At 47.9% G+C, this 14,358-nt stretch overlaps 1 protein-coding gene across 1 annotated transcript; it reads right to left on the reverse strand.

The window, feature by feature from the left end:
* Positions 1-589: 589 nt before the first annotated feature.
* Positions 590-13,457, reverse strand: casp9 (caspase 9, apoptosis-related cysteine peptidase). Its single transcript, XM_072450201.1, has 10 exons — positions 13,173-13,457; positions 12,133-12,400; positions 11,752-11,823; positions 10,996-11,048; positions 10,745-10,921; positions 6,133-6,222; positions 5,861-6,008; positions 2,393-2,590; positions 1,295-1,404; positions 590-1,162 (listed from the first exon to the last, which is right to left on the reverse strand). Exons 1-10 carry the CDS (start codon positions 13,302-13,304, stop codon positions 1,058-1,060), a joined length of 1,353 nt encoding a protein of 450 aa, XP_072306302.1. The 5' UTR covers positions 13,305-13,457; the 3' UTR covers positions 590-1,057.
* Between the last annotated feature and the right edge of the window lie 901 nt (positions 13,458-14,358).

Consider the following 14,358-nt stretch of genomic DNA (forward strand, 5'->3'; position numbering starts at 1 on the left):
ACACATGTAATAGTGTGTTTAGACTTATACACATGTAATAGTATGTTTAGACTTATACACATGTAATAGTGTGTTTAGGCTTATACACCATGTAATAGTGTGTTTAGACTTATACACATGTAATAGTATGTTTAGACTTATACACATGTAATAGTGTGTTTAGGCTTATACACATGTAATAGTGGGTTTAGACTTATACACATGTAATAGTGTGTTTAGGCTTATACACATGTAATAGTGTGTTTAGACTTATACACATGTAATAGTGTGTTTAGACTTATACACATGTAATAGTGTGTTTAGACTTATACACATGTAATAGTGGGTTTAGGTGTGCAATAGAAACAAATAGTGTTTACAACGAATCGAATAAGAATAAATTGTATAGAAGGAAATGATGAAAATATAAAGTGGATTGTTGTTGTTTTGAGCTGAATTTTTCATCAGTGAAAAAACTAAACTAAACTTAGTCCGTCACAAACTATTGACTTTCATTTATTTGTGTCACAATCATCACATACAAAACATGAACAAATCATCAAACATCAGTGAATGATTAAACATTATTATACATTTTACCAATTATATAAAACAGGAAACAGTGTTTTTAAAAAAAAGTGTCATTAAAAAAGCCCAAACATATTATAAATGATCAATTCTAGTAAAGATTTAACGATTTAGACACGCCCTCTGCACCGGACACGCCCTCTGCACCGGACACGCCCTCTGCACCGGACACGCCCTCTGCACCGGACACGCCCTCTGCACCGGACACGCCCTCTGCACCGGACACTCGGACAGTTGGAAATGAGGCCACTAGCATTAGCCAGATGCTAACGACCTGAAACAGCTCCGCCTCAGTCTGGAGTGACCTCTGTAAGTCCACTGGACTCTCCTGACCACAGGAGCACAGTTCTGGACAAACGTACGATGTGGAGGAGCAAAAGGGTCCAAAAAAAGAGTCAATGTACTTTGTGTTCGGATCGAGATATAATATTCATTTCATTTAAAGTTAGGTCATATAATTGTTGTCCCGCGTGTGTTTTGAGGCGGAGACTTAAGTCCGTGGTTGAAAATACAGCAGTTTTCGGAGGAAGTTGAAGGATCCGGGCATCTGTTTGTAAAGCCCTTTGGCAGAGTTCTGGGACACTTCGTGATTCACCTGCGACAGACGAAAGAACAGGTTAAAGTACTTTCATGGCGCGTTCCCCTCCGGACGTCCTAAACCTCCAGCGCCGCCTCGTCCCGTTCGCACTGTAGATGTTCCGCGCTCGACGTGAGAACAAAGCGTTACCATCATCAGCATCGTGACCAGGTCGTCCGTGGCGGCGTTTTCAGCCAAGACGCGGTCTAAAGTCTCCACGTACCAGGAGCCGGCCTGAGTGTCCCGCCACGACACGTAACCTGGAAGAGCAGCAGAGTGTGAGTACGAGTACGAGTACGAGTACGAGTACGAGTACGAGTACGAGTACGGGTACGAGTACGAGTACGGGTACGAGTACGGGTACAGGTACAGGTACAAGCACAGGTACAAGAACGAGTACGAGTACGAGTACGAGTACGAGTACGAGTACGAGTACGAGTACGAGTACGAGTACGAGTACGAGTACGGGTACAGGTACGAGTACGGGTACAGGTACGAGTACGGGTACAGGTACAGGTACAAGCACAGGTACAAGAACGCGTACGAGTACAAGTACAAGTACGAGTGAGAGTACAAGTACAGTCAGTTTCAGTGTTACTTTATACTTCAAACGACACATATTCATTCAACTCGATCGCGTTCTTTTACTTTGGAGTCTCATGTTTAAAGGACAAATATTAGGTATTATTTCTATTGTGTCCTTTAATTACTATTGCCATGGTAACAATAATAATCATCAGTACTTTCTTTCTGTTTCCAGCAGAAACACAGAAGAAGAACAGAAGAAGAGAAGAACAGAAGAAGAACAGAAACACAGAAGAAGAGAAGAACAGCAGAAACACAGAAGAAGAACAGAAGAAGAGAAGAAGAACAGAAGAAGAACAGCAGAAACACAGAAGAAGAGAAGAAGAACAGAAACACAGAAGAAGAACAGCAGAAACACAGATGAAGAACAGCAGAAACACAGAAGAAGAGAAGAAGAACAGAAACACAGAAGAAGAACAGCAGAAACACAGATGAAGAGAAGAAGAACAGAAACACAGAAGAAGAACAGCAGAAACACAGATGAAGAGAAGAAGAACAGAAACACAGAAGAAGAACAGCAGAAACACAGATGAAGAGAAGAAGAACAGAAACACAGATGAAGAGAAGAAGAACAGAAACACAGAAGAAGAACAGCAGAAACACAGATGAAGAGAAGAAGAACAGAAACACAGAAGAAGAGCAGAAGAACAGAAGAAGACGCACCGGGGAAGGTGGAGTAGGAGACGAGGATGTCGCTGGGCGTGGGCAGGGTGGTGCGGGCGTCCGGCTCGTCTGACGTGCTCAGGGAGTCGCTGCTGGACGACGTGGGGATGGCGTCCGTCTGGTCGTCCTCTCCTCCGCCACACGAGGGCGCCGTGTCGTCCTCGTCAGGAGACACCTCGAAACCTGTGTCCTTCTCTCCTGACGTGACACGCAACACACGGGTTTCACACGTTTCACACGCAACACACACGTTTCACACGCAACACAGACGTTTCACACGCAACACAGACGTTTCACACGCAACACACACGTTTCACACGCAACACACACGTTTCACACGCAACACAGACGTTTCACACGCAACACAGACGTTTCACACGCAACACACACGTTTCACACGCAACACACACGTTTCACACGCAACACACACGTTACACACGCAACACACACGTTTCACACGCAACACACACGTTTCACACGCAACACACACGTTTCACACGCAACACACACGTTTCACACGCAACACACACGTTTCACACGCAACACACACGTTTCACACGCAACACACACGTTTCACACGCAACACACGGGTATCACACGCAACACACACGTTTCACACGCAACACACACGTTTCACACGCAACACACACGTTTCACACGCAACACACACGTTACACACGCAACACACACGTTTCACACGCAACACACACGTTTCACACGCAACACACACGTTTCACACGCAACACACGGGTATCACACGCAACACACACGTTTCACACGCAACACACACGTTTCACACGCAACACACACGTTTCACACGCAACACACACGTTTCAAACGCAACACACACGTTTCACACGCAACACACACGTTTCACACGCAACACACACGTTACACACGCAACACACACGTTTCACACGCAACACACACGTTTCACACGCAACACACACGTTTCACACGCAACACACGGGTATCACACGCAACACACACGTTTCACACGCAACACACACGTTTCACACGCAACACACACGTTTCACACGCAACACACACGTTTCACACGCAACACACGGGTATCACACGCAACACACACGTTTCACACGCAACACACGGGTATCACACGCAACACACACGTTTCACACGCAACACACGGGTATCACACGCAACACACACGTTTCACACGCAACACACACGTTTCACACGCAACACAGACGTTTCACACGCAACACACACGTTTCACACGCAACACAGACGTTTCACACGCAACACAGACGTTTCACACGCAACACACACGTTTCACACGCAACACACACGTTTCACACGCAACACACACGTTTCACACGCAACACACACGTTTCACACGCAACACACACGTTTCACACGCAACACACACGTTTCACACGCAACACACACGTTTCACACGCAACACACACGTTTCACACGCAACACACACGTTTCACACGCAACACACACGTTACACACGCAACACACACGTTTCACACGCAACACACACGTTTCACACGCAACACACACGTTTCACACGCAACACACGGGTATCACACGCAACACACACGTTTCACACGCAACACACACGTTTCACACGCAACACACACGTTTCACACGCAACACACACGTTTCACACGCAACACACACGTTTCACACGCAACACACACGTTACACACGCAACACACACGTTTCACACGCAACACACACGTTTCACACGCAACACACACGTTTCACACGCAACACACACGCAACACACACGTTTCAAACGCAACACACACGTTTCACACGCAACACACACGTTACACACGCAACACACACGTTTCACACGCAACACACACGTTTCACACGCAACACACACGTTTCACACGCAACACACGGGTATCACACGCAACACACACGTTTCACACGCAACACACACGTTTCACACGCAACACACACGTTACACACGCAACACACACGTTTCACACGCAACACACGGGTATCACACGCAACACACAAGTTTCACACGCAACACACGGGTATCACACGCAACACACAAGTTTCACACGCAACACACACGCAACACACACGTTTCAAACGCAACACACACGTTTCACACGCAACACACACGTTTCACACGCAACACACACGTTTCACACGCAACACACACGTTTCACACGCAACACACGGGTATCACACGCAACACACAAGTTTCACACGCAACACACGGGTATCACACGCAACACACAAGTTTCACACGCAACACACACGCAACACACACGTTTCAAACGCAACACACACGTTTCACACGCAACACACACGTTTCACACGCAACACACACGTTTCACACGCAACACACACGTTTCACACGCAACACAGACGTTTCACACGCAACACACACGTTTCACACGCAACACACACGTTTCACACGCAACACACACGTTTCACACGCAACACACACGTTTCACACGCAACACACACGTTTCACACGCAACACACGCACAAATCGCATAAATAAAACATTTTTGGGATGACAGATCAACCTAAAAAGACTTGGGTGCGTTTGATTCGTACCTCCTCCACAGACTCTACAGGGTGCGTTTGATTCGTACCTCCTCCACAGACTCTACAGGGTGCGTTTGATTCGTACCTCCTCCACAGACTCTACAGGGTGCGTTTGATTCGTACCTCCTCCACAGACTCTACAGGGTGCGTTTGATTCGTACCTCCTCCACAGACTCTACAGGGTGCGTTTGATTCGTACCTCCTCCACAGACTCTACAGGGTGCGTTTGATTCGTACCTCCTCCACAGACTCTACAGGGTGCGTTTGATTCGTACCTCCTCCACAGACTCTACAGGGTGCGTTTGATTCGTACCTCCTCCACAGACTCTACAGGGTGCGTTTGATTCGTACCTCCTCCACAGACTCTACAGGGTGCGTTTGATTCGTACCTCCTCCACAGACTCTACAGGGTGCGTTTGATTCGTACCTCCTCCACAGACTCTACAGGGTGCGTTTGATTCGTACCTCCTCCACAGACTCTACAGGGTGCGTTTGATTCGTACCTCCTCCACAGACTCTACAGGGTGCGTTTGATTCGTACCTCCTCCACAGACTCTACAGGGTGCGTTTGATTCGTACCTCCTCCACAGACTCTACAGGGTGCGTTTGATTCGTACCTCCTCCACAGACTCTACAGGGTGCGTTTGATTCGTACCTCCTCCACAGACTCTACAGGGTGCGTTTGATTCGTACCTCCTCCACAGACTCTACAGGGTGCGTTTGATTCGTACCTCCTCCACAGACTCTACAGGGTGCGTTTGATTCGTACCTCCTCCACAGACTCTACAGGGTGCGTTTGATTCGTACCTCCTCCACAGACTCTACAGGGTGCGTTTGATTCGTACCTCCTCCACAGACTCTACAGGGTGCGTTTGATTCGTACCTCCTCCACAGACTCTACAGGGTGCGTTTGATTCGTACCTCCTCCGCAGGCCTGGATGAAGAAGAGTTTGGGCTTGCCCTGCAGGGAGGGGCAGTGTTGTCCGTTCAGGAAGTTGGTGACGTTCTGCACCGGGACGTGGAGCCCGTCCACGCCGTAAACCGCTCCCGGGAAACGGTTGTGACTCACCTGAAAACAACAGAGCGAGATGAAGCCGTTAAAAGTTGATGTTTCCTGTTCAAATACGGGCGCGCGTGTTAAGCGGGTTCAAGTGTTTAGCGGGCGCGCGTGTTGAAGTGGAGCGGTGCCAAACCTCGGTCCCGTGCGAGAGGATGATGACCACGCAGCAGTCCATGGACGAGTGGTCTTTCTTTGACAGGGACGACAGCTCCTGACGGATCTGCTGCAGAACAAACAACACAATCTGAACTTTAGGAACGTGATTTCGACAGAACACGGCGCGGGGGACGTTTGTGCTCACGAGGGACGTTTGTGCTCACGAGGGATGTTTGTGCTCACGAGGGACGTTTGTGCTCACGAGGGACGTTTGTGCTCACGAGGGATGTTTGTGCTCACGAGGGACGTTTGTGCTCACGAGGGACGTTTGTGCTCACGAGGGACGTTTGTGCTCACGAGGGATGTTTGTGCTCACGAGGGACGTTTGTGCTCACGAGGGACGTTTGTGCTCACGAGGGATGTTTGTGCTCACGAGGGATGTTTGTGCTCACGAGGGACGTTTGTGCTCACGAGGGATGTTTGTGCTCACGAGGGATGTTTGTGCTCACGAGGGACGTTTGTGCTCACGAGGGACGTTTGTGCTCACGAGGGATGTTTGTGCTCACGAGGGACGTTTGTGCTCACGAGGGACGTTTGTGCTCACGAGGGACGTTTGTGCTCACGAGGGACGTTTGTGCTCACGAGGGATGTTTGTGCTCACGGGGGACGTTTGTGCTCACGAGGGATGTTTGTGCTCACGAGGGACGTTTGTGCTCACGAGGGATGTTTGTGCTCACGAGGGACGTTTGTGCTCACGAGGGACGTTTGTGCTCACGAGGGATGTTTGTGCTCACGAGGGATGTTTGTGCTCACGAGGGACGTTTGTGCTCACGAGGGACGTTTGTGCTCACGAGGGATGTTTGTGCTCACGAGGGACGTTTGTGCTCACGAGGGACGTTTGTGCTTACGAGTCACGCGGGAAACACAAAACCACAGAATCTCCTACAAAATGATCGGGAGTGTGACGTCCTAAGGCAGAGAGAGGAGGTGCGATAAGAGGGGGAGGGGCCTCTCGTGTTATTACCGTATTTTCTGGACTATAAGTCGCACCTTTTTTCATAGTTTTGGCCGGGGTGCGACTTACACTCCAGCGCGCCTTATACTCCAGCGCGCCTTATACTCCAGCGCGACTTATACTCCAGCGCGACTTATACTCCAGCGCGACTTATACTCCAGCGCGACTTATACTCCAGCGCGACTTATACTCCAGCGCGACTTATACTCCAGCGCGACTTATACTCCAGCGATACTTATACTCCAGCGATACTTATACTCCAGCGATACTTATACTCCAGCGATACTTATACTCCAGCGATACTTATACTCCAGCGCGACTTATACTCCAGCGCGACTTATACTCCAGCGCGACTTATACTCCAGCGCGACTTATACTCCAGCGCAACTTATACTCCAGCGCTACTTATACTCCAGCGCTACTTATACTCCAGCGCTACTTATACTCCAGCGATACTTATACTCCACTCCAGCGCGACTTATACTCCAGCGATACTTATACTCCAGCGCGACTTATACTCCAGCGCTACTTATACTCCAGCGCTACTTATACTCCAGCGATACTTATACTCCACTCCAGCGCTACTTATACTCCAGCGCGACTTATACTCCAGCGCGACTTATACTCCAGCGCGACTTATACTCCAGCGCGACTTATACTCCAGCGCGACTTATACTCCAGCGCTACTTATACTCCAGCGCTACTTATACTCCAGCGATACTTATACTCCAGCGATACTTATACTCCAGCGCTACTTATACTCCAGCGCTACTTATACTCCAGCGATACTTATACTCCAGCGCGACTTATACTCCAGCGCGACTTATACTCCAGCGCGACTTATACTCCAGCGCGATTTATACTCCAGCGCGACTTATACTCCAGCGCGACTTTTACTCCAGCGCTACTTATACTCCAGCGCTACTTATACTCCAGCGATACTTATACTCCAGCGATACTTATACTCCAGCGATACTTATACTCCAGCGCGACTTATACTCCAGCGCGACTTATACTCCAGCGATACTTATACTCCACTCCAGCGCGACTTATACTCCAGCGATACTTATACTCCAGCGCGACTTATACTCCAGCGATACTTATACTCCAGCGCGACTTATACTCCAGCGCGACTTATACTCCAGCGATACTTATACTCCAGCGATACTTATACTCCAGCGATACTTATACTCCAGCGATACTTATACTCCAGCGATACTTATACTCCAGCGCGACTTATACTCCAGCGCGACTTATACTCCAGCGCGACTTATACTCCAGCGCGACTTATACTCCAGCGCAACTTATACTCCAGCGCTACTTATACTCCAGCGCTACTTATACTCCAGCGCGACTTATACTCCAGCGCGACTTATACTCCAGCGATACTTATACTCCACTCCAGCGCGACTTATACTCCAGCGATACTTATACTCCAGCGCGACTTATACTCCAGCGCTACTTATACTCCAGCGCTACTTATACTCCAGCGATACTTATACTCCACTCCAGCGCTACTTATACTCCAGCGCGACTTATACTCCAGCGCGACTTATACTCCAGCGCGACTTATACTCCAGCGCGACTTATACTCCAGCGCGACTTATACTCCAGCGCTACTTATACTCCAGCGCTACTTATACTCCAGCGATATTTATACTCCAGCGATACTTATACTCCAGCGCTACTTATACTCCAGCGCTACTTATACTCCAGCGATACTTATACTCCAGCGCGACTTATACTCCAGCGCGACTTATACTCCAGCGCGACTTATACTCCAGCGCGACTTATACTCCAGCGCGACTTATACTCCAGCGCGACTTATACTCCAGCGCTACTTATACTCCAGCGCTACTTATACTCCAGCGATACTTATACTCCAGCGATACTTATACTCCAGCGCGACTTATACTCCAGCGCGACTTATACTCCAGCGATACTTATACTCCACTCCAGCGCGACTTATACTCCAGCGATACTTATACTCCAGCGCGACTTATACTCCAGCGATACTTATACTCCAGCGCGACTTATACTCCAGCGATACTTATACTCCACTCCAGCGCTACTTATACTCCAGCGCGACTTATACTCCAGCGCTACTTATACTCCAGCGCGACTTATACTCCAGCGCGACTTATACTCCAGCGATACTTATACTCCAGTGCGACTTATACTCCAGCGCGACTTATACTCCAGCGCGACTTATACTCCAGCGCGACTTATACTCCAGCGCGACTTATACTCCAGCGCGACTTATACTCCAGCGCGACTTATACTCCAGCGCGACTTATACTCCAGCGCTACTTATACTCCAGCGATACTTATACTCCAGCGCGACTTATACTCCAGCGCGACTTATACTCCAGCGATACTTATACTCCACTCCAGCGCGACTTATACTCCAGCGATACTTATACTCCAGCGCGACTTATACTCCAGCGCTACTTATACTCCAGCGCTACTTATACTCCAGCGATACTTATACTCCACTCCAGCGCTACTTATACTCCAGCGCGACTTATACTCCAGCGCGACTTATACTCCAGCGCGACTTATACTCCAGCGCGACTTATACTCCAGCGCGACTTATACTCCAGCGCTACTTATACTCCAGCGCTACTTATACTCCAGCGATACTTATACTCCAGCGATACTTATACTCCAGCGCTACTTATACTCCAGCGCTACTTATACTCCAGCGATACTTATACTCCAGCGCGACTTATACTCCAGCGCGACTTATACTCCAGCGCGACTTATACTCCAGCGCGATTTATACTCCAGCGCGACTTATACTCCAGCGCGACTTATACTCCAGCGCTACTTATACTCCAGCGCTACTTATACTCCAGCGATACTTATACTCCAGCGATACTTATACTCCAGCGATACTTATACTCCAGCGCGACTTATACTCCAGCGCGACTTATACTCCAGCGATACTTATACTCCACTCCAGCGCGACTTATACTCCAGCGATACTTATACTCCAGCGCGACTTATACTCCAGCGATACTTATACTCCAGCGCGACTTATACTCCAGCGATACTTATACTCCACTCCAGCGCTACTTATACTCCAGCGCGACTTATACTCCAGCGCTACTTATACTCCAGCGCGACTTATACTCCAGCGCGACTTATACTCCAGCGATACTTATACTCCAGTGCGACTTATACTCCAGCGCGACTTATACTCCAGCGCGACTTATACTCCAGCGCGACTTATACTCCAGCGCGACTTATACTCCAGCGCGACTTATACTCCAGCGCTACTTATACTCCAGCGCTACTTATACTCCAGCGATACTTATACTCCAGCGCGACTTATACTCCAGCGCGACTTATACTCCAGCGCGATTTATACTCCAGCGCGACTTATACTCCAGCGCGACTTATACTCCAGCGCTACTTATACTCCAGCGCTACTTATACTCCAGCGATACTTATACTCCAGCGATACTTATACTCCACCGATACTTATACTCCAGCGATACTTATACTCCACTCCAGCGATACTTATACTCCAGCGATACTTATACTCCAGCGCTACTTATACTCCAACTGGAGTGTTTCATTCATGCCACTGAACACAAACCGTCCCGTGATGGTTCTGGGCGTGTCTCACTTTCTGTCTGAGGTCCGTCTTCACTTGGACCGTGAAGTTGAGGTCCCTGAAACGTCTCTGGAGTCGGTCGCAGTCGACGTTTGAGCCGCTGCGACGGCTCAGCTCGCTCCTGGGCTCGAACTCCACGTTGTTGATGATCAGGCAGTGACCGCTCGGGGACGAGTCCATCCTGTACGTCTGCGTCACACCAGAAGAACGAGCAGAAGGAACAGACCGGCTCCAAACGGCTTGACCTTTGCTGAATGTCTTACCTGGATGCTGTCCCGGCGAGTTCTTTGGGGCCTCACCACGTCGCCTTCAGGAGCTTCAGTGAAAACCAGAGAAAATGTCAAGGCCTGGAACAGCTTTGATAATGAAAGTATAATAAAGTGTAATAACGTATAATAAAGTGTAATAACGTATAATAACGTATGATAAAGTATAATAACGTATAATAACGTATGATAAAGTGTAATAAAGTGTAATAAAGTATAATAAAGTGTAATAACGTATAATAAAGTATAATAAAGTGTAATAACGTATGATAAAGTATAATAAAGTGTAATAAAGTATAATAAAGTGTAATAACGTATAATAAAGTATAATAAAGTGTAATAACGTATAATAACGTATGATAAAGTATAATAAAGTGTAATAAAGTATAATAAAGTATAATAAAGTGTAATAACGTATAATAAAGTATAATAAAGTGTAATAACGTATAATAACGTATGATAAAGTATAATAACGTATAATAACGTATGATAAAGTATAATAAAGTGTAATAAAGTATAATAAAGTATAATAAAGTGTAATAACGTATAATAAAGTATAATAAAGTGTAATAACGTATAATAACATATAATAACATAATAAAGTATAATAACGTAAAATAAAGTATAATTAAGTATAATAACGTATAATAAAGTGTAATAACGTATAATAAAGTATAATAAGGTATAATAAAGTGTAATAACGTATAATAAAGTATAATAACGTATAATAACATATAATAAAGTATAACGTACAGTGAGCGGCGGCGCTGGGACTCAGGGTTATTCTGCCCATGTCCATCGGGGGCGCTGTGACCGCACCAGAAGCTCCAGAATAAGAAAACAATGTAATATTTAAAATACAAGTTTCACATTTTGTGAAACTCAACAATAAAATCAGTGACAAATATATTTGATATGATTTTGATAAGTTAAAATTGTAATTTGTTTCTCTTAATTCTAAGCAAAATTTGACTGTATAAAATGGTTTTGTGTCGTATTATGTCACAGAGACTGTTGTTTGTCTGGAAGTATTAAAAATGAGTCTCATCTCAGTAAATCTGTTCAATATTTCTGCACTTTTAAGCTTAATGTTTGGTTCTTTCAGGTTCTGACACATTTGAGCACATTCCTCACCTGCGGGCAGAGGCCGGACCTCGGGCCTGGGCAGAGGCCGGACCTCGGGCCTGGTCCGGGGCACAGGGAGGTCCTCGGGCGTGGTCCGGGGCTCAGGGGGGGCCTCGGGCTGTACGGGGCCCTCAGAAGTGTCCTCCTTCAGGGCCCGGACCAGGCGGATCTGCCCCGTCTCCTCCAGACTCTCCACAAACAGCGAAAAGGCTCGACTCCCTCGGGTCTCAATGTCGCGGGCAAGCTGGCGCGCCTGGTCCCGCCGGGTGCCCGCGCTCTGACACCACCACAAGAGAAAAGTCAGGAGGAGCCCACCTTCACCTCGAGCCCACCTTCACCTCGTGCCCACCTACCTCGTGCCCACCTACCTCGTGCCCACCTCATGTCCACCTTCACCTTCACCTCGTGCCCTCGTGCCCACCCTCACCTCATGCCCACCTTCACCTCGTGCCCTTCTTCACCTCGTGCCCTCCTTCACCTCGTGCCCTCCTTCACCTTGTGCCCACCCTCACCTCATGCCCACCTTCACCTTGTGCCCTCCTTCACCTTGTGCCCACCCTCACCTCATGCCCACCTTCACCTTGTGCCCTTCTTCACCTCGTGCCCTCCTTCACCTCGTGCCCTCCTTCACCTTGTGCCCACCCTCACCTCATGCCCACCTTCACCTCGTGCCCACCCTCACCTCATGCCCACCTTCACCTCGTGCCCTTCTTCACCTCGTGCCCTCCTTCACCTCGTGCCCTCCTTCACCTTGTGCCCACCCTCACCTCATGCCCACCTTCACCTTGTGCCCTTCTTCACCTCGTGCCCTCCTTCACCTCGTGCCCTCCTTCACCTCGCGCCCTCCTTCACCTTGTGCCCACCCTTACCTCGTGCCCACCTTCACCTAGCGCCCTCCTTCACCTCGCGCCCACCTTCACCTCGCGTCCACCTTCACCTCGCGTCCACCTTCACCTGGTGCCCACCTCGTGCCCACCTTCACCTCGTGCCCACCTTCACCTCGTGCCCACCTCGTGCCCACCTTCACCTCGTGCCCACCTCGTGCCCACCTTTATCTCGTCGATCATGTCTTGAGAGAACACGCCCTTCTCCAGGAGCAGGTCGCACAGACTCGTCGGATCCAGTTCCTTCACGAGACTCGTCCTGTTTCTCTGAAGAATCTTTTTGTGCTTTTCGTCCATTTCGCTGCTTAAACACGCGCGACACAAACACGCGCGACACAAACACAAACCGCACTCAAAACCGCCAAAAGCCTCGTGTTATATTTATAATCTCACTCTAAATGTCATTCTCTTCCGGACGTGAAAAACGAGGCCGCTTCTGTTTTGTTTACGAGCGTTTCGAGCTTTACTTCCGTGTTTACATCACCGCGGGCTGTGATTGGTCCGCTGAGCTACGTGCGTTGGATTGACGTTGCCGCGTGCGCCACTTTACACTTTTACTACTATTTCAGTTATTTATTCAATTATTTTAGACTGATCAAACCTGGGAAAATGATATATTGTTTTATTATTATAAGAATAATATGGAGTAATTATCTTTATTTCCTTATTAATATTACATATAGCAGCTTTAAATGGAGTCTATTATTTTGTCATTGAATAAAAAAGCAATTTACAAAAAGAATAAAAATGTAAACATATTTAACGTCTTATTACTATATTTATATATAATTACTGGTATTGTTTTAATGTCTTTATTCACGTTTACGCTGTGTAAAGGCCGCACACTGTGTGGAAAACAAACGCTCCCAAACAGAACCAGAACAGCGCCAGATACTCAAAGTCCCATGATGCCATTCGGCCGTGACTCCGCCCCTTCAGCAGATGCCGGAGGAGAGAAAGATGCAGACGAGACGAGCATCTTCTACATCTTCATCTGTTTCTGATGATTAACGTGAGACGCGCGTTTTACCGGACGCGTCGCTGCGGCGGGTGAACGTGACCGTGACAGGTGATGTTTATGACGTTTATGACGTTTATGACGTTTGTCTGCGCACTGCAGCTAGCGAGAGCAGCAATGGACGTGTTTGAAGAGACTATGACGTGCAGAAGAATGCGTGTTGTGAGTGACACGCGGGTGTTTAGCACTCCCGCCTCACAGCAAGGAGGTCCCGAGTTTGCATGTTCTACCTGTACGTGTGTGACAGGCTCCTCCCCCTGGTTTAATAAAGGAAAATATGACATTATTTTGGACAAAACAAAAACAAAATGGCAATAACACAATTTAGTCTTG

The sequence above is a fragment of the Eucyclogobius newberryi genome, unplaced genomic scaffold (assembly GCF_026437365.1).
Source record: "Eucyclogobius newberryi isolate DKJ021-1_F unplaced genomic scaffold, fEucNew1.0.hap1 SCAF_17, whole genome shotgun sequence".
In the NCBI taxonomy this organism is placed as follows: domain Eukaryota; kingdom Metazoa; phylum Chordata; class Actinopteri; order Gobiiformes; family Gobiidae; genus Eucyclogobius; species Eucyclogobius newberryi.

Coding starts and splice junctions, on each gene's coding strand:
- casp9 (XM_072450201.1), bottom strand. CDS start 13,304: ATGGACGAAAAGCACAAAAAGATTCTTCAGAGAAACAGGACGAGTCTC. Junction 11,824..12,132: donor GGTCCGGCCTCTGCCCGCAG/GTGAGGAATGTG, acceptor CTTATTCTGGAG/CTTCTGGTGCGGTCACAGCG. Junction 2,591..5,860: donor CATCCAGGCCTGCGGAGGAG/GTACGAATCAAA, acceptor GTGTCACGTCAG/GAGAGAAGGACACAGGTTTC.